Source organism: Myotis nattereri, assembly GCF_964212035.1.
Source record: "Myotis nattereri genome assembly, chromosome: 8".
Taxonomy (NCBI): domain Eukaryota; kingdom Metazoa; phylum Chordata; class Mammalia; order Chiroptera; family Vespertilionidae; genus Myotis; species Myotis nattereri.
The window spans coordinates 64118845-64145040 of NC_138083.1; the positions used below are offsets into that span (position 1 = coordinate 64118845).

The 26196-nt window shown below is 47.0% G+C and overlaps 2 protein-coding genes across 5 annotated transcripts in view; one reads left to right on the top strand and one right to left on the bottom strand.

Annotated features, from left to right (window-relative positions):
- The first annotated feature begins 442 nt into the window (after positions 1–442).
- Positions 443–12128, top strand: TUBB6 (tubulin beta 6 class V). 2 transcript variants are annotated; one of them, XM_081096872.1, is made up of 4 exons: positions 443–673; positions 992–1100; positions 3289–3399; positions 10605–12128. In XM_081096872.1, the coding sequence occupies exons 1-4, from the start codon at positions 617–619 to the stop codon at positions 11666–11668; spliced, it is 1341 nt and encodes a 446-aa protein (XP_080952998.1). In that variant the 5' UTR covers positions 443–616; the 3' UTR covers positions 11669–12128. The 2 variants fall into 2 exon arrangements, with proteins under 2 accessions (XP_080952998.1, XP_080952999.1); XM_081096873.1 differs by lacking the exons at positions 443–673; positions 992–1100; positions 3289–3399 and adding an exon at positions 4302–4437 and having other exon boundaries at positions 10605–12122.
- Positions 12129–14572: 2444 nt separating this feature from the next.
- The window catches only part of AFG3L2 (AFG3 like matrix AAA peptidase subunit 2), a 43374-nt gene continuing 31750 nt past the window's right edge, over positions 14573–26196 (bottom strand). For 2 of the 3 annotated variants that reach the window (XM_081096874.1, XM_081096875.1), the window contains 3 exons: positions 24911–25111; positions 20552–20746; positions 14573–15367 (listed from right to left, as the gene is read on the bottom strand). In XM_081096874.1, the coding sequence (XP_080953000.1) occupies positions 15125–15367; positions 20552–20746; positions 24911–25111 (639 nt within the window). In that variant the 3' untranslated portion in view covers positions 14573–15124. The remainder of the gene's footprint in view (positions 15368–20551; positions 20747–24910; positions 25112–26196) is intronic. The other variant, XM_081096876.1, reaches the window with a different exon arrangement.

Sequence of the window (26196 nt, forward strand, 5' to 3'; positions counted from 1 at the left end):
CCCTTCGTGTCCCAAAGCCCTTCCACCCCAGGGGTTGAGCCCGGGGCGCGCGCGGGGGCCGGGAACCCCTCCCGGGGCCAACATGGGCCGCGCCCGCCGCGTCGGCTCAGCGGGAACTCGGACACCACAGTCCCGATCCCCGGCGCCAGGGGTCTCCGGCCTCCCTCGGGCGGGCCGGCAACCGAGGCAGCAGCGGGGGTGCAGGGGGACCCGGGCGTCGGTCCTTTCCTCCGCCTCCCACGAAGGACCCGCTCGTTTCCCGGGCCGGCTCCCCGAGGGGCCCAGCTGTCCCGCCAGGGCCCCCGTCTAGGACCGCGCAGGGGCGGGGGCCCCGGGAGCTTGGCCCGGGGGAGGGCGAGCCGAAGGGGGGCGCCGGGGCGGGGCAGGGAGGCCGGGCGGGGAACGAGGAGCGGGGCGGGGAGGAGCGGAGGGAGGCGCCGGACCCGGGGCGGAGGGGACGCGGCCGGGAGGGCGAGGCCCGCCGCCATTGGTCCCGGCGGCGGGGTGGGGGTGGGGTTCAGGCGGGGGTCGGGGGCGGAGGAGGGTCGAGTCCCCGAGCGCACAGCCCGCCCGCAGTCGACAGAGCGAGCTCTCGGAGCGCAGAGCGGCGCCCGCCATGAGGGAGATCGTGCACATCCAGGCGGGCCAGTGCGGGAACCAGATCGGCACCAAGGTGGGCGGCGCGGGCGCGGGCGGGCGGGCGCGGACCTTCCCTGCGGGGGCGGCTGGCCGTCCGGGTGTCCGGGCGGGACTCGGTGCGGGCTGCGCGGCTGCCCGGGGGCGCCGTGGCGCTGGGTCCTCGGGGGACGCGCTGGAGGGGGCGCTGCCTGGAGGGGCCTCCGAGCCCGGGCGCCGGCCCCTCCCCACTCGGGCTGGGCGGCCGCGGGCGGGGGCGCGCCTGGAATGCCGGCCCCGGGTAGCCGCGGGGGGGCGCCAGGCTCCGGGCTCTGACCTTGTGCCCCCCCCCCCCCCCTCCCCGTCCTGCCTGAAGTTTTGGGAAGTGATCAGCGATGAACACGGCATCGACCCGGCGGGAGGCTACGTGGGGGACTCGGCGCTGCAGCTGGAAAGGATCAACGTGTACTACAATGAGTCCTCCTGTGAGTAGCGGGCGGCCCGCCACCTCGGGGCCCCCCACCTCGGGGCCCCCCACCTCGGGGCCCCCCACCTCGGGGCCCCCCACCTCGGGGCCCCCCACCTCGGGGCCCGCCCTTCCCTGCCGGACCCCAGCCATCCCCCCCCCGTCCGTCTCCCCCCCCCGCCCACGGTCCCCCTTCGGACCCTGGTCCGCTCCCCTCCGCGACCACGCCCTTCCCCGCCGGCGCCCGGCCATCCTCTCTGGGACCCCGGCCAACTCTGCCCGGACCCCGGCCACCGCCTTCTTGGACCGCGGCCATCCTGCCTCTGGGACCCCGGCCTCCCCCGCCCCCCCACCCCCCCACCCCCACCCCCCACCGGCGTCCTGCGGGGCTCGCCCTCTCGGGAGGGCCGTTTGCCGCAGGAAAGCTCGCCCTGGGCTCCCGGGATGCCCGGCTCCTCCCTCGCTCCCGCGGGGCGGGAAGCTCGGCCAGCGCGTTTTGAACAGCCAGTTCCGCGCGGGTCTGAGCTTTTGAACCGGGCTACCCGTTAGTGTTGTGAAACCAACTTCGTGGGTAAAGTCCGGCTTTTCCTCTCTTTCCAGTTTAACATGTATCTCTCAGTGGAGATTCTTGGCTCAAAATTTGCAAAGCACTCCCTTCACTGACTTTTCGGGCCCCTTGCAGACCTCCAAAAAGACTACACTCCCTGGAAGCTGGAACTTGAGAAAAATCCAGGCTGCGGTTTATCTCCGTTTGGAAATAACCCTGTCCTGGATACCCACATCTGTGTTGTAGTTACGTGGGCACATTATTTCTGTAACAATTCTTTTTTATTATAAAAGTGATACATGCCCTTCAAAACAACAAAAAACTAAGACATTGACAGAAGGCCCAGAAAATGACAAACACTACCCTTGCCCACGATATTCCCAGCGATGATCACTTTCAGTGTTTTGCATTCCTGTACTGCTTGCCCACATGAGAGCTGAGAAGAGGCCGAAACCGGTTTGGCTCAGTGGATAGAGCGTCGGCCTGCGGACTGAAGGGTCCCGGGTTCGATTCCAGTCAGGGGCATGTACCTGGGTTGCGGGCACATCCCCAGTAGGAGATGTGCGGGAGGCAGCTGATCGATGTTTCTCTCTCATCGATGTTTCTAACTATCTCTCTCCCTTCCTCTCTGTAAGAGATCAATAAAATATATTAAAAAAAAAAAAGAGCTGAGAAGAGCAGGATTCGTAACTCGCTGCGTTTTATTCATGAAGCAGCTATGACAAAAGGTCTGGACAAGTAGGGCCTCGAAGATGAAATTTCTAGATAGCATCACGGGAAATTCCAGTACATGTTGCACTTCCTGTTAACCCTTCGGTCCAGCTCAGTTACAGCCTTCTTCAGTCTGGGTGTGTGCAGAGCAGGCCAGGAGTTGAAGAGCAGATTCTATTAACCCCATCCTCACTGGGAACGATTTCTTGCTCAACTGGCACAAAAGTGTGCTTATATATGAAAACGCTGCACAGCAACACTCATTCATAAATGCAAGTGTCTCTTGGAAAATGGCCCGTGGAATGTAGCTTGGGTTCGTGTATATGTATGCCTGAGGGAGGTGCCAAAAAGCACAAAGAATGCCATGGCAGCACAATTTTTAAAAAAAATATATTTTTACTGAGTTCAGAGAGGAAGGGAGAGAGAGAGAAACATCAGTGATGAGAACCATTGATCCGCTGCCTCCTGCACACCCCACACTGGGGACCAAGCCTGGGCATGTGCCCTGACTGGGAATCTAACGGTGACCTGGTTCATGGGCGGACGCTCAAACATGGAGCCACACCGGCTGGGCACAGCACAATTTACCACCACAGACAGGGTTTATTTCCATGGAGCTAAAAACGTAAACTGCCCAGCAGGAAGAGGTGTTAGGGTGAACGGAAAATCCAGGAGGCAGGAAGTCAGGAGACTTGATTTCCCACCCTGCGTATTCCTGGAACTTCCTCTGCCCGTTCCTGCCTGGGCTGGTTTCCTCGTCTGAACAAGTCAGGGTGGGACTGTGTTCTCCCCGTGCTCGGAGTCTGTGATTCTGCGAAAGCCAGGTGCCCGCTCTGAAATCCGGCCTCATATGCTCCAGGCAGCTGAGCTGTAGGACTTGCTATGGGGAAGTCTGTTACTTCAGAAACCAGAAAATGACCTCTGGTGGGTGGGTTCTGTTCTCTTCCAGCTCAGAAATACGTGCCCAGGGCCGCCCTGGTGGACTTGGAACCTGGCACCATGGACAGTGTGCGGTCCGGGCCTTTCGGGCAGCTCTTCCGGCCTGACAACTTCATCTTCGGTAGGTTCCCTTTCCTGCCCTCTGCTTCTTTTTAAACATCAAAACTGATTTGTGTGCAAGATTAAAAACATCACACGGCACAGGAAACCAGCAGACCCCACACTGATCACAGGCACCTCTCGTAATTCTTGATTTTACGAGTAACCTCTGTGTTTCTAAAAGAAATGCTTATCCTGATAGTTTTTTATTTAAAAAAATAATTTTAGACATTAATGTCTTCCCCCTTCATAAATTATAATAATATGATAATAGTAACTTATTTTTGGATCCTATATTGCTCATGTTTTAACTGCAGTACATTTGTGCCTATATTTCTTTCTCAGTATCTATAGACAGTTCTGCTTTCTTTCTGTAAAGACTGGTGCCATATGAGTTTGTTCTAGCAGAATGGGAAAATCCTCCCTCTTCTTCTACCTAAAAACAAAACAAAACACATAATAATAGCACCCACTCTCTGTAAACTTCTAAAGAAAATTATATAAAATTAAATAAATTGTCCCTAGCTGGTTTGGCTTAGTGGAGAGAGCGTTGGGCTGTGGGCTTAAGAGTCCCAGGTTCGAGCTTGATCAAGGGCATGTGCCCGGTTTGTGGGCTCCATCCCCAGTAGGGGGCGTGCAGGAGGCAGCCAATTAATGATTCTCTCTCATCATTGATATTTCTATCTCTGTCTCCCTCTCCCTTCCTCTCTGAAATCAACAAAAACATATTTTTAAAAATAATAAATGAATTAAATAAAATCAAAGTGGCACCGTTAGTGTTACCAGCCTCCATCACGCTGTAGCCATAGGTTTGAGAGTGAAAGCCACAGGGGGATGAACCGTTTCCCATTTGTAGACAATTCTGCCTCTACAAGAGGACACAGTCTGGGAGATTTTATTGGTGTAGAGTTCATTACCTTGTAGCAGAACCAGGCACGGACTTGTTAGGAGAAGACAAGGCAGTGGCTTCTCGGGAAGATGAATGCTCACAAAGACTTTGTATCCTCTGGATGCCATCCACTTCTCATCACCATGACAACCTACACAACCAATGGGACAGGTGAAGCTTCTAATAATAACTTGTTCAAGAGTTTTCTTTCACCTTTAATATTTCAAATAGATCGGGACTCTGGTGCCCCTTTTCTTATATTAGAAACCCTAAATTGCCAATATTTTTATTGTTCACAAGTGGGGACATTTATATTCTTTGCCTTTCACTGAACTAGAGACCCTAATTGGCCCCAGGCGCACATGAACAGGACTCACACATAAAAACACAAAGATTCAGATGTAACTCGGTGAACCCTGATCCCATGGAGGTTGGAGAGAACAGAGAAAAAAAGTACTCTATATTGTTTAAATTTAAGATGTTCTAATTTATATATGTTCTATTGGGCTTCAGGTAACATTGGTATGTTCTGTTTCTTAGAGTGGGTGATAGGTAAGTAGATATCCACTACAGTGCTCTTCATATCCTTTTACATGCCTTCAATCTGCCATAAGAAACGTCACGGATGAGGCTATGGGGCCCGTGGATGCGCTTTCTGGGCGAGGTCGCTAGTGGGACGCCAGAGGCCAAGCACCCTCTCTCCTTCCTCTCGCCCCTCCCAGCCCAGCTGTCTGCTCAGGAGTGAGGCTCCCCCCAGCAGCCCTCCTGCACAGCCAGGGCATTTGAGGTTTCAGAGAGTCGAAACCGGGGACCAATTTTTACCTAATTGAATTATCCCAGACTATTGAAGTCGTCGTGTTAAGCTAGTTTCTCAGGGCAGCAAATTTAGCAATTGTGGAAGCTTTATTTGATTGAACTGAATATTGAAGTGTAAGAAAGGTTTGATCTCGGCTATCTAGGTGTCAATAAATGGGGTCAAAATGTTTAAGAACAAATTAAGATAGACCTATAGCTGAAACCAGTTTGGCTCAGGTTGGCTCGGTGGATAGAGTGTCGACCTGCGGACTGAAGGGTCCCAGGTTCGATTCCGGTCAAGGGCATGTACCTTGGTTGCGGGCACAACCCCAGTGGGAGGTGTGCAGGAGGCAGCTGATCGATGTTTCTCTCCGATCGATGTTTCTAACTCTCTGTCCCTCTCCCTTCCTCTCTGTAAAAAATCAATAAAAATATATTTTTTTTTAAAAAAAGATAGACCTATAATAACTATTATCTAAGTTATCTAATTTACTATCCTTGTAAACTGAAAAATGTTAGAAATGATGCTTGGCATTTACACTGTCCCCAGGATTATTTTTTTGCTTCTTGCCAAAACATGCATACCTGTCTTTAAGAATTTTGAATTGTTTCAATGAGTATGCTTACTTTGTTAAAATAGCACATTTGTGGAAGGGAGGGGCATCCAGAATGTATGAACATCCTATATTGTTTGGCTGAACAGCTGTTTTCAGGGCATTTTCCAGGTAATAAAAGAGGCAGAATTGTCTGTGAGTGGGAGATGGTTCATCCCCCAGGGGCTTTCTAGCTCACTGTCTCTGAGGTGGCAAGTTAAAATAAGCCAAAATCAGTCCATTTTCAAATATAGTTTGAAATGTTTTCTTTTTAAAACATAGACTTGAAGTGTGTATAATTCTAAATGTGAAAATTTGTCTGCATTTAAGTTTTAAACATGAAAATACTTTAAAAAAAAACACACCAACTTTTTCCCAATGAATTGCTGGCTACATAGCCATCGTAACTGTTAGATAGTGGGAAACGAAACACCAGAGAGAGAAAATGTCCTTCAAGCCTCTTTCTGCACTTGCACTTTTTTCTTCAAATTTTGGTGCTAGAGAGGGTCAGAGAGCACACACACTCACGGTGTGAGCTCTGGAGGTGCACCAGAGGGCGGACTCCGAGGACACCCAGGGGATCTGTTGCAACCCGACTGCCAAGCTGTGAGATTGCAGCCTTGTGCTCTACACCCCGGAGCCGCTGATTAATGTCACAACATTGCATTACAGAAGATGTTCAACTCATGACCCCCAAATATTTAACTGGGAACGTCTGTTGCTATGAGACAGTGGCAAAATATTTTCAGAACTCACCAGCTTCCTCCTGACAAGAGCAGAGAAAACCTTATGGCTCATCATGTTATAAACACCGAGGGAGCCACATGCGTGGTGTGAGCTGCAGGAAGAGAAAGGGTCCAGTTCAGGATCTCTGCACTGCCCACTCGAGCAAGCTTGATTCACTGTGGCTTCTGTCTGCCTAACGCCACATGCTTATTTTCAGTTTTTAAAAAACTAGTTACTGTTTACAGTAGTTACTGTTTCTACTCTAGTTTAAGGAAATAATTCCTAGTCTCTTCGTAACAGTTACACTCAGTCTTTGCTTTTACAGGAGTGAGCCCCGGCGCAAGGCTAGCCCTGAGTAGGCCCCCCGAGCTTGTTCCTCCCAGTGCCTCTGCTGTGGTCTGGCCGGCTGCCGGCTGCTGGGTTGGGTGGGGAGGGGTAGACAGGAGTTGGTAGGGGCATAGGAAGGACAATGATCATTTTCGAGGCAGCCAAGTTGCACTGTGCGACCCAACTGGGCGGGAAGAAAGAGAACACAGTCACCTTCTGGTCAAGGTGATGACCACCTGAGGGGCTGAAGTGGTCAGTGCCCACAGGGCCTGATGCAGGCCCGGAGGGAATGTTTTTATAGTTGATTATTAGAGAGAGAATATCTGCAATTTACTGTGAGCCACAGGTCCTGTCATGCCAATAGCCTTGATGCCTTTGACCAGCCAAATGGGGCAGAGAACACAGGAGTGAGGCTGGCCTCACTTGTAAGGTGGGGCGAGGCCAGACCAGCACAGCCGTGGTTCCCGATGGGCGGTTCTGCCCTCCCGGAAAACGCACTGTTTGTTTGTTTATTTATTTATTTATTTATTTATTTATTTATTTTTTAAACCTCACTATTTAATATTTAAACATATTTAATGTTGTCATTACAAAGTTACACTGTTTCCACATGGGTTTTTCCCCCTCCTTTAAATATATTTTTATTGATTTCAGTGAGGAAGGGGGAGGGAGAAAGAGAAACATCAATGATGAGAGAGAATCAGTGATCAGTCGATGATTCTCTCTGCACACCCCACATTGAGGATCGAGCCTGCAACTAGAGCATATGGCCTGACCAGGAATCAAACTGTGACCGCCAGGTTCATAGGTCGACGCTCAACCACTGAGCCACGCCGGCCGGGCTCCACATGTATTTTTTCAAACAATAAGCAAGTATGTAGTATAAACACAGAAACCCCCCCATCCTTCCACTGATGGCCCCTGAGATTTTAGTTCCTGAGGACAATGGAATGCTGTAGACCAGCGGTTCTCAACCTGTGGGCCGCGACCCTTCGGGGGTCGAATGACCCTTTCACAGGGTTTGCCTAAGACCATCAGAAAACACATATATAATTACATATTGTTTTTGTGATTAATCACTATGCTTTAATTATGTTCAATTTGTAACAATGAAAATACATCCTGCATATCAGATATTTACATTACGATTCATAACAGTAGCAAAATTACAGTTATGAAGTAGCAACGAAAACCATTTTATGGTTGGGTCACAACATGAGGAACTGTATTAAAGGCAGCATTAGGAAGGTTGAGAACCACTGCTGTAGACAGTGGAGGAGTGTCCTGCCTGATCTTTTTCCATGTATACATGTACCCGCGACCTCACGCACACACACACATTTGATTTAGTTTTTTGAAAATGGGATTGTGGCCCTGGCCAGTTTGGTTCACTGGATAGAGCGTCGACCTGGGGACTGAAGGGTCCCAGGTTCGATTCTGGTCAAGGGCATGTACCTTGGTTGTGGGCACATCCCCAGTGGGGAGTGTGCAGGAGGCAGCTGATCGATGTTTCTCTCTCGTCAATGTTTCCGACTCTCTATCCCTCTCCCTTCCTCTCTGTAAAAAAAAATCAATAAAATATATTTAAAAGAAAAAAAAGAAAATGGGATTGTGCTACACATACTATTTTATAGCTTTTGAAAAAAGCTCATTAACATCTCCCATGATGGTCACTGCCTATCCATTGTGTGTCTCCCCACTTATTGGTGACACTTTAAAATTTTCCTTAAAGGCAGGTTTCCATAATTTTCTTTTGATGATCATAAAATACATATATGTTTAATTAAATTTTTATCAGCAATATATAATGTTGAAACTGAACTGCCTAAAATCCCTTCCTTCAGAAACAATCATTTATTAGTTCAGTGTGTATTTCTTTCCAAAAGGCATTTTTAAATGCTTAAATAAAGTTAAAAACATTCCTTCTTGCTAGCTAGCCAGGTAGACGATGTGTACGGTCTGGATTCAACAGGAACCACAGGGTGTTCAGTGAGAACGCGGTCTCCTTCCTTCCCACGCCGGTGCCCCCGGCTCCTTCCCAGAGCAGCCACTCTCAGCCTCGTGTGTGTCCTTTCAGACACATTCTGTGCACATCCCAGCAGGAACATATCCATTACATACATAAGACGATTGTCAACTATATGCACCACTTAGTACTCCGGGGTTTTTTCCACTTCGAATATACTTAAGAAAATGTTCCCATCTCAGTGCTAGGACCGATGGCTGATAGTGTTTGCATAGGAACTAGCCTCTTTTAAAAGACACTTTGGTGCTTCCCTTTTTCTTTACTATTGCAAACTGCTCTTCAGGAAATATGTGTCTGTGGGGCATTTTGCACACAGGAGTATATCTATTGAAGAAAACTGATAGAAGTAGAATTGCTGAATCCAAGAGGACTAATTTGACAGATATTGCTCCATTATTCTCCAGTCTCGTTTTCTTAAGCCTCCAGCAGCTGCCATGTAGGAAGGGGCCTTTCCCAAACCCTCGCCAACCAGTGTTATCGAACTGTTTCCCCTCTGTCAATTCCACAGGGGAGAAATCGAATCTTCGTGTTTTAATTTGCATTTCCCTTATGAAGAATATGTCAATACTTGTGATTTTCATTTCCTTCACTATGAACTATTTATATTCTTTGCCCGTTTCCCTAAAGGCGGTTGGTTTCCTTGCTGATTTGTAAGGCTTTGCATATTCTAGAAGGGTATCCCTTTGTATGTGATACAAGTCACTAGTAGTCCATTTAAAAATTACTGAAGAATCACAGGATTAGGGTTGTTTTAGACTTCTAGTAAAGCCACAGTGCTTAGCACTGATAAATGCTATGGAAGATATACAGACATTTAAGACGACTCATTCGCCCTCGATGAAGGCCTTGAGAACAGAATCCAGGGGTGCTGGTCAGCAGACGTCAGTGTGAGGGGTCCCCATCCCCCTAAGACTAAGTGCACAAGAGCCTCCCATCTACTCATCTTAGCTGATGCAGCACCAGGCTGGTCTCAAGGGGGAGTCTTGGTGGGGTCACTGCTGCCTACCTCAGTTTCCCCTGTGGTGGTCAACATCAGACATGGACCTGCCCACACAGAGCAGAGAAGCTGGTCGTCAGGCTGTGGTTGTGAATTCTTGCCACCAGCGGGGTGTTTGCAAAATTCAAGTTAACTTCTGGAGAATAAGTGGATATTACCTGGTCAAAACATATGTCCATCTTAAAAATTGATGGGGGTGCCCAGCCATCATGGCTCAGTGGTTATGTCAATCTATGAACCAGGAGGTCATGGTTCAATGCCCGGTCAGGGCACATGCCCGGGTTGTGGGCTCAGTCCCCAGTGTAGGGTGTGCAGGAGGCAGCCGATCGATGATTCTCTCTCATCATTGATGTTTCTGTCTCTCTCCATCGCCCTTCCTTTCTGAAATCAATAAAAGAATATTTTAAAAAAATTGACAAGTACTTAACTTGTCTAAAGAGGTACTAACACGTGTACTCACCAGCAATATTGGTGGTGCCTGTTTACCCACCTGCTGACTTTGGCCAACACCATATTATCTAACCGATAATACATCTTTTCCATCACCATTTAAAATGTATCAATATCAATGAGTGGGTCCTATGGTCTTGCCCTATTTATTTATTATATTTCTTTTTATCCTCACCCAAGCGAATGCTTATCAATTTGAGAGAGAGAAAAACAATGATGTGAGCGAGAAACATCCATCAGTTGCCTCCCATATGTGCCCCAAATGGGGATCAAACCCACAACCTAGGTATGTGCCCTGACTGGGAATCAAACCTGCAACCTTGCAATATATGGGTATATGGGAGGATGCGCCAACCAACCGAGCCAAACCAGTTAGGGCCTGTCTTGCCCTATCTAAATGGTGTGCTACTCTTGCTTATTCCAGGACAAACTGGTGCTGGAAACAACTGGGCAAAGGGGCATTACACAGAAGGAGCAGAGCTGGTGGATTCGGTGCTCGACGTGGTGAGGAAAGAGTGTGAGCACTGTGACTGCCTGCAGGGCTTCCAGCTGACCCACTCCCTGGGAGGGGGCACAGGGTCAGGCATGGGCACACTGCTCATCAGCAAAATCCGGGAGGAGTATCCTGACAGGATCATGAACACCTTCAGCGTCATGCCCTCCCCCAAGGTCTCGGACACGGTGGTGGAGCCCTACAATGCCACCTTGTCAGTCCACCAGCTGGTGGAGAACACGGATGAGACCTACTGCATCGACAACGAGGCCCTGTACGACATCTGCTTCCGCACCCTGAAGCTGACCACGCCCACCTATGGGGACCTCAACCACCTGGTGTCGGCCACCATGAGTGGGGTCACCACCTCGCTACGCTTCCCAGGCCAGCTCAATGCTGACCTCCGCAAGCTTGCGGTGAACATGGTCCCTTTCCCCCGCCTTCACTTCTTCATGCCCGGCTTTGCCCCCCTGACGGCCAGAGGCAGCCAGCAGTACCGGGCCCTGACAGTGCCCGAACTGACTCAACAAATGTTCGATGCCAAGAATATGATGGCGGCCTGTGATCCAAGACATGGGCGCTACCTGACCGTGGCCACCGTCTTCCGGGGCCCCATGTCCATGAAGGAGGTGGACGAGCAGATGCTGGCCATCCAGAACAAGAACAGCAGCTACTTCGTGGAGTGGATCCCCAACAACGTCAAGGTGGCCGTGTGCGACATCCCTCCCCGGGGCCTCAAGATGGCCTCCACCTTCATCGGCAACAGCACGGCCATCCAGGAGCTGTTCAAGCGCATCTCGGAGCAGTTTTCTGCCATGTTCCGCCGGAAGGCCTTCCTGCACTGGTTCACGGGCGAGGGCATGGATGAGATGGAGTTCACAGAAGCGGAGAGCAACATGAACGACCTGGTGTCTGAGTACCAGCAATATCAAGAAGCTACGGCCAACGACGGTGAAGAAGCTTTCGAAGACGACGAAGAGGAGATCAACAAATAGAGGCGCGCCCCTGTCTCACATACGACAATTCAGACTTTCTTGCTTTAACTCAGATGTGTCTTAACTCCAATGGCTGTTCAATGATGCACTGGCCTAAATATATGGGTGCAGGCCCCTCCCAAATGCAATAAAATTGTACTCTTGGTCATCTAGAACAAAGAAAGTACATTAAAATAGCAGAGAATTGGCAGTCCTCCCCATTCAGATCAGATGAGGGACATTTTCTACTGGAGGACTTAAAAGAACTTACGGGCCATCAGTTAAGGGCTAAGTGAATAAACCTCACCTTCTATCAAGTGTTCAACCATGTCTGAGAATTAGCAGGGAAGTTAGAAACAGTATTTTTTCATCCTTTGTGAAATGAAGCTGTGCCGTGTTGCCTTATCTTGAATATGCAATATTGAACCTTTGAAACAGCTTGTTCGTAATAAAACACTAAAACTGTTCCTTCGTCTCTCCCAGCCTTTGCTTATGTGATAGATTTGTTACTTGGCATCCTCACGATGGTTGCACAGATCTCTAGTCTGCCCTGGGTGACCTGCCCCTGCCGTTCACTGGCAGAGGCTCTTCTTGAATGCAGGCTTTGCGGTGGGAGCCAGAATTCTGACTCCCAGGCTGTGCGCGCATAAAGAAAAGCCATCAGCCCCGTGAGCAACAGCATTCAGACCGCCCACAGAACTTTCATCTCCCTGGGCCAGTGGGTCCCAGCCTTCCCTAACAACTCCGCTGACATTTGCCAGAGGAGCCACCGATTACCTTCAGGCTCCAGCTGGCTCTCGGTGGGAGAGGGGCACTGGGTGGGAGGGGTCTCAGAGCAGGAACCCAGGCCAGCAGCCTGGCCCAGCACAGAGGTGAAGGCTCTTGTCTGTGTAATAAATGATCACTTTATGGTTCCTGTAAACTAGCCACAACTTCTGTAACAGGTCTTGTAAAGTCAAATTCCCACAGGGCAGGACCAGGCTAGTTTTACTAGTAATTGGCCAGCACTGCCAGTTAGCTGTGAACCAGTGATTGTGCTTTAGCCAAAAGAAAGTGAAGCAAATGTTAGTGCTTGGCCGTCTGCTCGGACTCCTACGTGGGGGATCCTGATTCCTCCTGTAAAGGTAACCCAGCTTCTCCATCGGTAACTGTTGGACAAGAAGGAAGAGCAGTGAGTCTTTGCCATTTGGAGTCACTGAGATCTAGGGCCACCTCCGTGTGACCTAGCCCCGCCTGGTGCTGTGATGCCATGGCTCACACCCACTAAGCTGCATTTATTTGTGTTAAGCCTTAGCCTTCCTGTAAGCAATTTTTTTGTTGTTAATCCTCACCCGAGGATATATTTCCATTGATTTTTTAGAGAGAGGGGGAGAGACAGAGGAGAAACATCGATGTGACAGAGATACATTGATTGGTTGCCTCCTGCCTGCAACCGAGGTATATGCCCTTGACTGGAATCGAAGCCGGGACCCTTCAGACCATGGGCCAACACTATCCACTGAGCCAAACTGGCTGGGGCAGCCCTAGCCTTTTTTTTAAAAAATGTTTATTTTTAGAGAGGAGAAGGATAGATAGAAACAATTGATGAGATATATCCTGCATGCCCCCCACTGGAGATCCAGCTCAAAACCCAGGCATGTGCCCTGACTGAAATCGAAACCAGTGACCTCTTGGTTCATGGGTCAATGCTCAACCACTGAGCACACCGGCAGGCAGCCCCAGACTGGAGTAGACAGCATGACTTGAACTGAGGTGAGAACAGATCTTTTTTGCCTAAGTCTGAACTATTTTGTGACTACAGTAAAAATACACCTTACCATTCCCATCTAACCTGGAAATGTGCTAGGTCTGATTTCCTCCGAGCACCTGCTGTGGGCCAGGCTCTAGTTAGGCCCCACCGTAGGTGACGCTCAGTACAGTGCCTGGAGTGCAGCAGGTGTGACTGGCCACTCCGTGCAGCCGAGTCCCGCTGGGGCTGCAGGAGTTGTGGGTTACCATCTGAGTCTCCCACACAGCTTTGTCAGTTTTCTTACTGAATCAAACAGGACTCATGCTTGGCACACCCTTCATTCCGCGCAGACAGAACAGCACACACTGCCACCTCTTTGCAGTGGGAAGAGGAGAGTCCTGAACATCTCGTCACTGCTTATCTGGAGGACAGCACCCTAAACACCCTGATGGCTGAATCCTCCTACAGCCTCAAAACAATTCTTCACTCAGCTACTTCCCACAAGTACCCCCTGAGGAAAGAGGGCCGTCAGTGTGGCTTCTGCAGGTCACTGCCTGAGCCACCTCCCGTCCCATCAGCCCAGTGCTGCTCCAGATGCCACTGATTCTGTCTTAAGTCTGAGGAGTCACCATTCCCACAACATAACTACATCAAGGATACACAAGGCAAGTAGAATAACAGTAAAGGGAGCTGCTAAAAATATGTATTAATAAATGCAAAAATGCATGGTACTTACAAATCCAAATAGTGGCTTTGTAAGGTTTAGTCCATCTTCATGCATAGTCCATCTACGTTTGCAATATTGCAGACCTCCACTTTTCTGGACCCACACACCCTTCTAATAGTAATGGCCACAGCTTACCATTCAGAGCAGGCAAGTCATGGAAGATCCAGGGCACAGGGGCCTCTCTAGCTTATTGTCACTGCTCTTCTCTGAAGTCCAGGTGATGGCTTGGACAGCCTGCCACACCTGTTATGACACACCGACTCCCAGTCCCAGACAGTGTGACCAACACGTGGTCATGACTGGTCTAGTAAGGGTGTAAGTCACAGATTCTCACCCTGACTGAGCTGGTACCAGAATTCATCATTCCAGGACACACAAACCTAGAAGTTCCTCATCCTCACGTGCGAGCAGATGAGAACCAGAGACTAAAAGAAAGTATCCCAAGCATGAACAGTGGCCCTCTGTGTGGTCAGGAGAAAAAATTAAAATGTTTACACTTTATTTCTGATGTAAAGAAGCCGTATTTACATAATACATTCATATTTTTTTAATATGTTACAGCTCTCTGTAGAAAATCATCCCAGTAAAACGGCAACATGTAGTCTGGATTCAATCTTCAAAGTATTAGTCAAATTTAAATATTCTTATCAGGAATCCAATTTAATTTCACAGCCTCTGCAGGGAAATGGGAATGAAGGGTGGGGCGATGGAAAGTGAAATACAGGCCTCTCCCACGCTGGCAAGCTTTCCATTCTCCCCGACATGTTCTGCTGGCTTCACTGACGGTGGAGCGGGACCAGTGCTGGGCACCAAGCTCTACTCTCCCAGACGCTGTCCAAGAGCCCAGGGCCTGGGGAAATCACCCCGCCACCCCTACTGGGACTGCTGAAGCTGAGGATTAAGTACTCCTCTCCCCACCACTTCAACTGGTCAGCGCTGGTTAAGATCAACTTAGCAGTGTTCTCATTCTTCTGAGAAAGCCAGAGTTGAAATAACGTGCAAACTGAACCCACAATACAAGCTAAAACGGCCTCCCTCCTCGGATCTGATTGGCGATTTTCTCCTCTGGAGACACCTCTTTCTCCTTTTCCCGGTCTTTGTTCCAGTCCTTCAGGCCCTCTGGAAGCGAAGTGTCCTCATCCAAGCTGCCAGTGCCTTCCACAAATTCTTCATAGGTAGATTTTTCCGCAAATGGTCTGGGGCCCAAAAGTTCAACCATATCATTCTTATCTAATACTTCTTTTTCTAATAATAGAAGAGCAACCTGAAATATAAACAATACAGTTACTCAACAAAGTTTATAGGCAAACCCCACCCCACAAAGGGTTTAAGAATCACTGAGCCCTGGCTGGTTTGGCTCAGTGGATAGAGCATCAGCCTGTGGACTGAAGGGTCCTGGGTTCGATTATGATCAAGGGCACATGCCCCAGTTGTGGGCTGGGTCCCCAGTGGGGGTCGTGCCAATCAATGATTCTCTCTCATCATTGATGTTTCTATCTCTCTCTCTCCCTTTCTCTCTGAAATCAATATATATATATATATATATATATATATATATATATATTATATATATATATACACACATACATACATACATATATACTAGGGGCCCGGTGCACGAAATTTGTGCACTGGGTGTGTGTGGGGGGGGGAGTGTCCCTCAGCCCAGCCTGCCCCCTCTCACATATTGGGAGCCCTCAGGTGTTGACCCCCATCACCCTCCAATCGCAGGATCGGCCCCTTGCCCAGGCCTGGGCAGGCGTCAGGCCTGGGCAGGGGACCCTCATTTCCCCCCATCACTGGTTCTGCCCCCAGCCCAGGCCTGATGCCTCTGGCCCAGGAATCAGGCCTGGGCAGGGGACCCCCAGACCCCTCCGATTGCTGGCTCTTCCCCTTGCCCAGGCCTGATGCCTCGGCCAGAGGAGTTGACCCTCATCACCCTCCGATCACCAATTACCGGATCGGCCCCTTGACCAGGCCTGAGGCCTCTGGCAGAGGTGTCAGGCCTGGGCAGGGGACCCCCAGCTCCCCACGGTTGCAGGCTCCGCCCCTGCCCAGGCCTAACGCCTCTGGCCTAGGCATCCGGCCTGGGCAGCGGGGACCTGCAGTGGCAGCAGGGGGCGCCACGATCGCACGGGCTCTGCCCCTGCCCCTGCAGGACGCCTCTGGCTGAGGCGTCCGTCCCGGGCAGCGGGGACCCACAGCTGCAGCGGCCCCGCGATCGTGGGCTTCACTTTAGGCCCAGGCAAGGGACCCCTAGCTCCTGGGACTGCCAGCTTCGACCGTGCCCAGCTCCCATCGCTGGCTCCACCCCTACTTCCTGCTATCACTGGCCAGGGCGGAAAAGGCACCTGATTCTCCGATCATGGCTGGGGGGCAGGGCAAAGGCGGCCCCAGGGCCCCCAGCTCTTAGTTCCCCCCTGGGTTTCTGATCACTGTCAGTGGCAGGGGGCTTCTTCCTGCTTTCCCTTTCGCCTCCCTGCATTGTGCCTACATATGTAAATTAACCGCCATCTTAGTTGGCAGTTAATTTGCATATAGCCCTGATTAGCCAATGAAAAGGGTAGCGTCGTACGCCAATTACCATTTTTCTCTTTTATTAGTGTAGATATATATATATATATAGTGTAGATATATATATATATATATTTTTTAAATCACTGAAAAAGATATACATAAGGTCACATAATTTTGGAGTAAGTTGTTCAAAATACTATAAAAACAAATGTCCAGCAGTAAGGGAGTGGCAAAATACATTTGGAATATCCACAGAATGAAGAGTGAGATGCATAATGTCTGTAGTTTACAATATTTGCTTTTTAAAAGAGGGAAAATACATCTTTTAGTGATGAATCACCTATTTTTATTTTATTTTTTTATTGATTTCAGAGAGAGGAAGGGGGAGAGAGAGAGAGAGAGAGAGAGATGGAAACATCAATGATGAGAGCGAACCATCGATTGGTTGCCTCCTGCTTGCCCCCAACGGGGTTCGAGCCTGCACTTCAGGCATGTACCCTGACCAGGAATTAAACCACAGCCTCCTGGCTCACAGGTCCACGCGCAACCGCTGAACCACACCTGACCAACAATGCACATGGAAGTGAGCAACGACAGTGTCGGGGAGCAGGGGAGAGTGGTTGTGTTAAAGCATCTGACCATTACAAACAGAATAAAGTGCGTTCAATTGTAAACTGATCTTGCCCTGGCCGGTTTGGCTCAGTGGCTAGAGCGTCAGCCTATGAACTCAAAGGTCCTGGGTTCTCTCTGGTCAAGGGCTCATGCCCAGGTTGTGGGCTCGGTCCTCAATAGGGGGCATGCAGGAGGCAGCCAATCAATGATTCCCTCTCATCCCTGATGTTAATATCTCTCCTCCTTTCCCTTCCCCTCTGAAATCAATAAAAATATATTTTAAAAAATTTTACAAAACACATTGTAAACTGACCTCATGAAACAGATTTAGTAGGTAACTCCCTAAGAAATTTAACATATCGGGAGTTAATGTTAAATGCTATGTTTTTAAATATGCCAAATAATAAAACTATTTTCTGCTATCTTTGTGATCTTTTCAAACTTTACTATGGAATATTTAAAATATGTACAAAGGTAGAAAAAACGGATAACTAATTCCCATCTAACTACTATCAATAATTATCCACTTAGAGCCATTTTTGTTTCATCTAATCCCTGGTTTATTCTGAAGAAAATCCCAGATGTCACATCATTTTATCCTTATATATTTTTGTCTATATCTTTAAGGGATAAAGACTTTTAAAAAAACATAACCAGAATACTAAAATGGTCTAATTCTTTAATATATTGTTTGTGTATGGAAGATTTGAAGAAATAAAAGCTTTGTGATTTCTTCTTAGACCTCTTTAATACTCAAATTTGCCTATTTACTGTTACAAGAAACCACTTAAGTTGTGATATTTTACTTAACCCAGTATGTCAAAAACATTGTCATTTCAACATGTAATGATTTAAGAATTGATATATTTTACATTCTTTTGTTCATTCTAAGTCTTCAAAACCAGTGTGCGTTCTATGCTCAGAGTCCATCTCAATTCAGACCAGTCACCCTGACGGGCACAGGCTGGGTTCGGAGCTAACGGCAAGGGCTCTGCAGACCGGACGTCCGGGTCCGAATCCGAATGCCACTTCCCGCCGCCTGCAGATGAGCTTACGCAAAGGGAAGCAGCACTGCTTCTTTGTGCATTAGTGTCTCATCTGTAAACGGGGTCAGTAATAGTTACTTCAGAGGCTGCGGGAGGCTTAGAGAAGTCAGGCGGTCCTGGCACACACACCACACCAAACTAAGTGAATGCTAGACGATTGGTCTTATTCTCCTAAATCTTGACCTTAGATGGGTAAACTGAGGCCCAGAATTTGGACGGCATTTGCTGTAGCAGCAAAGGCTCCAGCCACTTCTCCACCTGATGGCTCCTGGCTGGCTCCACATTCTTCTTAATGGACTTAATTTTCTGGTGGACCAGGCAGAATTTCAGAACTCTACGGTGTTTCAATATCTGAGGATTACTTTTCCCTTCACCAACAGTGACTTCTTTGTTAGCACTGTCAGCACACATACTGCACATATGGAAGGGTAAGTAACTGAGTGTATTCTCTGGACCCATCTGAGCATCTATGCTGCGCATGTGGAATCCCCGAGCTGGTCTCTCATCTATTCTCCCAGAGCTGGTCATCTCATTTCGGTGCGCACTTCCGCCCTCTATAGTCTTTTACAGTTCATTTTTCTCTTACCAATTGGCTGTAGGGGGAAAACCAACAAATCCTGTATCTGGTCTGGACCTCCTATCCATACATCACTTGCAAATGCCTACTGCTTATGTCCTCTTGGATGTGAAGGCTGAATCCCTCTCCCGGTCCCACCCCAGGCTGTATTTGCCAGTAGGAGGAGCACTGGAGTCAATCCAAGGGCTTTCCTCCCATCCATTCTCCACTTAATAAATCAGCAACTCTTGGTTTTTTAGATGTCACCACCAGCACCATCTCAGGAATGTTACACTTGCCTGCAACAGCTCTGAGCTGGTCTCTGTTCTAGTCTCTTCCATCCCACTGCTGCCACACTCTCCTTTTAAGTGATGAACTTGAATCATTTCTACTTAAGATTCTTTAAAGACTCCCATAAAACAAGGCAGTTAGATTAGATCATTTTGAAAGTCACTTTTATGCCTAAAATTATGTTTCTAAATTTTCCACCTGGCTTTTGAGGACCTGGGTACTGCAGTCTCCCTTTCCCCCATTATCTGCTCCAGGCAGGCCGGCCCAATCCTGCCTTCCTCCCCATACCCTTCTCTGCTCAGCAGGCCTCCATGCTGAGAGCTCCTTTCCCACTGACCAGAAGCTGACGATCCTTCCAGGTAAAACTAAGCCCTGTGTTCTACACAAAGCCTTCTCTGACCACCATTCTCTCTCGGAGCTCCTGCTGCATGCTTTCTGGCGTTTCACAGACACTAGCTCTCTCCCAATTACACTGCAGTTTTGTGAGATGTCGTGGATTTTTAGAATTGCACAGCACAGTGCAGGCTCACAGAAGGCTTCTCTGAAGACTTGCTTATGAATAGTCTACTTTAGAATATTCTTTTATCATGTCAATCCATTATCAGGCTTCTTCATCTGTGTTTTTCTCATTAGAGTGAAGAATGTTCAAAGAACAAAATATTATAATTTTGGTGGCATGGAGTCTGAATAATTAAGAATTTACTAGATGCAAGAAATCCACTGAATTAAAAAAGGATCCCTGCCTTTTGCAGGTGCTATCTAAATGAGGAACAATGAAACACATGAAGCATGTTTATCCCTGGATGCTTATAATTAAGCCAAATGTAGTTTTCATGTGTTGACTTCCTGCTTATCAAGTTTAACTAATTCTCTATGTGCCCTTTCATCTGTCACTCCAGAGGTGAAAAACTGGTAAATTTCTATTAGTCCACTGCGTTCCACACTTAGGAGTACAGCAGGGCCTCAAATAATGTTGTTTCATTCAATGCTGTTTTGTTAATGTTGATGTGAGGCCACAGGAACTTAACTCTTGTTTATATTAGCCTATGGTAAAACTGGTTTCATTATATGTCATTTCACTTAAGGTTGCAGAAACTGTCAATGATATTAACCAAGGATTTACTATATTGGTAAAATACCTGGTGAGTAAGAGTAGAGATTCAATTGTTTATTGGGTAACTATTAACAGACTTCATGAATCCCTCACTCATATTCTTAAGAGCCACAAAAGCTGGGATCATGCCCACTTTTGCTTATCACCATATTCCAACCACCTCAGAAGCAAAACAGACACAGAAACATCAGAATGAAGGAGTTAGCCAGATACAAGAAATGCTGACTTCTATAAACCCACCAAGAGTCAATTATCACTGTGAACTTTTCCTGCAAAACTGTGTTTAGAATTATTTGTACAATTGGCACCTACCTTCTCCACATCGGCTTTCTTTTCTGTAAGAAGAGCTACTGTTCTTTTATAAGCATCATTAATAAGTATTCGTACTTCGTCATCTATCAGTCTTGCTGTGGCTTCACTATAAGGTTTCTCTAATACCATGTCACCCTGACGTGGGAGGTCAAAGGAGATTTGCCCAACCTTTTCATTCATGCCAAACTGAACAATCTGAAAAAGAATACATGATTAGTGGTGGACATCCATTTTTGCTGACAGGCTAACTAACATATTTTTATAAAATGCCTATAAGTCTTTAGAATTAACTTCACACATTTCATTGTAATACTACTCTTTAACCTGGCAAACTCTACATGGCAGCCTTAAGTGGGCTGAACGTTCTGTGTACAGGGGCAGCAGTGAATAGTGTTTTAAATTCCTCAATAAGGAACACCCGACCAGAAGCCCATCAACAACAACCTATAACAAAATCAGGTGAGAAACAGGTGGGGGCAAATCCCAAAGCTGTAAGACCTGCACGATACTCTCTGAACGAGGTAAGTAGAAAAGAAGCTTCTGACAGACCTGAGAGAGTAAGAACCCCACACCCTCCAGGTTCTTCCTACAAAGAGCATTATGTCAACCTGAGCACAACTGACCCTGGAAAGGGCATTGCATTTCCCGTTCCCCGAGCCCATAGGGCTAGGAAGTGCTTGGTCCAGTCTGGGCCATAAGAGCCCAAAGCTAACAAGAAGCCCCACGTTAAGAAGCAGCTTCGGGATTATTAACAAGACAAGTATTGGAGAGGCTGTGGAGAAAAAGGAACCCTCATTCACTTCTGGTGGGAATGTATACGTACAGCCCTATGGAAAATAGTGTGGAAGTCCCACAAAAAATTAAGAATAGAATTACCATATGACCCAGCAACCCCTCTTCTGGACATCTACCCAAAAAATTTGAAAGCATTTATTCGCAAAGATATATGTACCCCTATGTTCACTGCAGCATTACTCACAGTGGCCAAGATATGGAGACAAAGTGTCCTTTGATAGAGGATTGGATAAAGAAGATGTGGTACATATACAGAATGGAATATTACTCAGCCATAAGAAAAGATGAATACTGCCATTTGCGACAACACGGATGGACCCTGAGAATATCATGCTAAGCGAAATAAGTCAGAAAAGGCATGAACCATATGATTTCACTCATGTGTGGGATATAAAACAAATTCATAGACATAGACAATAGTATGGTGGTTAGGGGGGTCATACAGGGTAAAGGGGGCTAAATATATGGTAACGGAAAATGATTGGTCTTTCAGTGGTAGGCACACAATGCAATATACAAATAATGTACCACAGAAATGTACACTTGAAACCTATATGATCCGAGCAACCAAAGTCACCCCCAAATATTTAAATTAAAACAAGAAAAGAGCAGCAGCTTCTGGAAGTAAAATCTAAACTGACTAGAAAAGGGAAGGCCCAGATAAAAGTGAGGAGCAGGAACCGAGCCAGGAGGACCCCATAAGTAGTAGGCCATGTTTTTTAAAACTTCATAGAAACATCAGAAAAGGGAATTCTAAAGCTATCAAAATAGAAAAGCTGGCTGTCCTAATCTTCCTCCTTCCTAAGAGGCCAGGAAAACAGATTTAATGTAAAATGAACAACAGAAAAATCCCTTATGAAGTTATTCTGAGAAGAAAAAAGAGCAGCAGAATAATGTCTCCATAGATAAGAAAAGCAGGATGGAAAGATGTCCATAAAGAGATGAAAGCTATAACCTATACTCCAGAAAAGGCTAAAAGAAAACAGAAAAATGATAGAAAATGTAGAATAGCATAAATCAGAATCAGAAAAGCTCAGATGAGGTGCTAGAACAGGGGTGGGCAAACTTTTTGACTCGAGGGCCACAATGGGTTCTTAAACTGGACCGGAGGGCCGGAACAAAAGCATGGATGGAGTGTTGGTGTGAACTAATATAAATTCAAAGTAAACATCATTACATAAAAGGGTATGGTCTTTTTTTTTTTTTTAGTATTATTCATTTCAAACAGGCTGGCCTGCGGGCCGTAGTTTGCCCACGGCTGTGCTAGAACAACGGAAAAAGATATAAAAGAAAAATTATTTTAAAAATAAAGATTAAGCCAGAAACAACACGAGCAAACAAATACAACAAAAAATGTCCTAAGAAATAGAAGGTAAAGACAACAGAAAAAAATCATATGCGAGAGAAACCAAGATGGCGGCATAGGTAAACACCGGAGACTGCTGCCTCGCACAACCACTTCAAAAATACAACTAAAAGACAGAACGGACATCACCCAGAACCACAGGAAGGCTGGCTGAGGGGAAATTCTACAACTAGAAGGAAAGAGAAAAGCATACTGAGACTCAGAGGAGGCGCAGTGCGGAAGTAAAATACTAAGGTGCAGAGGTGCGTGCGGAGCGGGCTGGCGGCTGAGGGTGCGGGTTGTCTGTTACAATCGGGAGGGAGTCTCAGGCTCTGAGCTCCAGTTCCAGGCAAGTCTCTGGGGACCCAGACTCAAACGGGAGAAGCGGGGCTGTCTGGCATCGGTCGGAACTCCAGGGCAGCTTTCTCTCTGAGGTTTGCAGCGATTGCTGGGACACTGAGAGGCAGAGCCTCTGGGGATGGGACTGAGAGCAGCCATAACTGCTCGCTCTGGCCCACCCTGTTGATCCCGTGCAACCCGCCCCGCCCAAACCCTGCACAGAGGCATTTGCCAGATAGCCTCAGGCAAGGGCTAGATTAGCACCTCCCTAGAGGACAGAAGTTCTCTCACTGCAGACACAGCTGATTCTCACAGCCAGTTGGCCTGGAGGTCAAATCCCCGCCAGTGATACCTACAACAATCTAGGCTTAACTACAACAAGACTGCGCATAAGACCACTAGGGGTTGCACCAAGAAAGCATAAAAAATGCGGAAACAAAGAAACAGGACGCAGATGTCAGAAATGGAAGATATAGAGCTCAAAACCACACTTTTAAGGTCTTTCAATAATTTTCTAAAAACTGCCGATAAATGTAGTGAGATCCTCAAGAAATCTAATGAGACCCTCGATGTTGTGATAAAGAACCAACTAGAAATTAAGCATACTCTGACTGAAATAAAGAATATTATACAGACTCCCAACAGCAGACCAGAGGAGCGCAAGAATCAAGTCAAAGATTTGAAATGCGAAGAAGCAAAAAACACCCAACCGGAAAAGCAAAATGAAAAAAGAATCCAAAAATACGAAGATAGTGTAAGGAGCCTCTGGGACAGCTTCAAGCATACCAACATCAGAATTATAGGGGTGCCAGAAGATGAGAGCGAGCAAGATATTGAAAACCTATTTGAAGAAATAATGACAGAAAACTTCCCCTACCTGGTGAAAGAAATAGACTTACAAGTCCAGGAAGCGCAGAGAACCCCAAACAAAAGGAATCCAAAGAGGACCACACCAAGACACATCATAATTAAAATGCCAAGAGCAAAGGACAAAGAGAGAATCTTAAAAGCAGCAAGAGAAAAAAACTCAGTTACCTACAAGGGAATACCCATACGACTGTCAGCTGATTTCTCAACAGAAACTTTGCAGGCCAGAAGGGAGTGGCAAGAAATATTCAAAGTGATGAATACCAAGAACCTGCAGCCAAGATTACTTTATCCAGCAAAGCTATCATTCAGAATTGAAGGTCAGATAAAGAGCTTCACAGATAAGGAAAAGCTGAAGGAGTTCATCACCACCAAACCAGTATTATATGAAATGCTGAAAGGTATCCTTTGAGAGGAGGAAGAAGAAGAAAGAGGTAGGGATACAAATTATGAACAACAAATATGCATCTATCAACAAGTGAATCTAAGAATGAAGTGAATAAATAATCTGATGGACAGAATGAACTGGTGATTATAATAGAATCAGGGACATAGAAAGGGAATGGACTGACTATTCTTGGGGGGGAAAGGGGTGTGGGAGATGCGGGAAGAGACTGGACAAAAATCGTGCACCTATGGATGAGGACAGTGGGTGGGGAGTGAGGGCGGAGGGTGGGGTGGGAACTGGGAGGAGGGGAGTTATGGGGGGAAAAAAGAGGAACAAATGTAATAATATGAACAATAAAGATTTAATTTAAAAAAATCATGCATCATTAAAAGATTTGAGAAAGTGACAGACCCAGAAGAGCTGACATACGAGGAACAGGAGTGCCCTCCAAAAGTCATTTCTTTTCATAAGCTTTGATTGCTTTACAATGGATTTCTTTTAAGAAATAATCTTGGCCTGAGAAGCCTAAACCAGTCGAACACAGTGGTGTTGTTTCAGAGCCACTCATAAACGACCATTTCTCAGCAACGTGAGATGAGGAAGAAGCACTCCATTTCATACTTACTTGGGCATATGCACTCTGAGTCACTTTTTTCAAGTCATCTTGAGCACCAGTTGTAATTTTTCCAAAGAAGATTTCTTCTGACACCCGGCCACCCAGAGTCATGCACATCCTATCCAAGAGCTGCTCTTTCGTGTACAAGTATTGTTCTCTGGGTAAATACTGAGCGTAACCCAGACCTTTGCCCCTTGGAATGATGGACACCTGACAAATACAAAACATAAAAACTGTTGGAGATTCCACTACCAAATGTAGACTTGATCACAGCATTTACAGACAGATAAACTCACTTAAAAAAAAAAAAGCACAGCAGTTGGGCAATCCATCAGCTTTGGCTAAATGAGATCGAGCAGGAGTGACTATGCAGAAGTATTTTCTCTTAGGATAACTTTACCTTAAGAGTTCTAGAAATTGTCTTTTTATAAACTCAATTAAAATAATTCATTCTTGACAAAAAGGCTGCTGGCATGTGGTGACTCCTGAGAGCTTGAATACAGTGAAGGCTCCATTCAACTTGACTGTCAGCCATGGCCATGCCCTCTTTGTACAGGAGGCAGGTATGGCTGACCAGGGCACTCAACGGTTTTCATTTTCTTTTCTAGTCCTCTTTTTGCAATTGAGTAAATTCCTTTAATTTTCAAAAAATCCACTGTATTTAGGGATGATTTACATGTAAAAAATGCACCCATTTAAAGTGTACAGTTCAATGCAGGTTTTTTTTTTTCCATTTTGGAAGCACTTTTATTTTATTTTTATTTTTAAATATTTTTATTGATTTCAGAGAGGAAGGGAGAGGGCAAGAGAAATAGAAACATCAATGATGAGAATCACTGATCGGCTGCCTCCCACATGCCCCACAGTGGGGATCGAGCCCGAAACCCAAGCATGTACCCTTGACCGGAATTGAACCTGCGACCCTTCAATCGCAGGCCGATACTCTATTCACTAAGCCAAACCAGCTAGGGCAACTTTTACTTATTTTAAACAACTCTTCAGTTTCTGAAGAATTTGGGTGGCTCTAATTATACCTGAATACTGACATATAAAACATGAATTGTAAGGCCTGGAGAGAACACATCAAAACTGTCGGAGCTGCTCATTTATAGGTATGAGTTAATAACATGCAGTTGTGCAAAAACTTGCTCTTGAGTCATTAATTTCTAAGATCAATGAGTTTTGACAAACTTAAGCTCTTACCACAATGAAGATACAAAAAACTCTTTATTCTCCCAAAGTTCCCTTGTGCCCCTGTATTCAACCCTTCCCCGACTCCCAGGCAACTGCACATA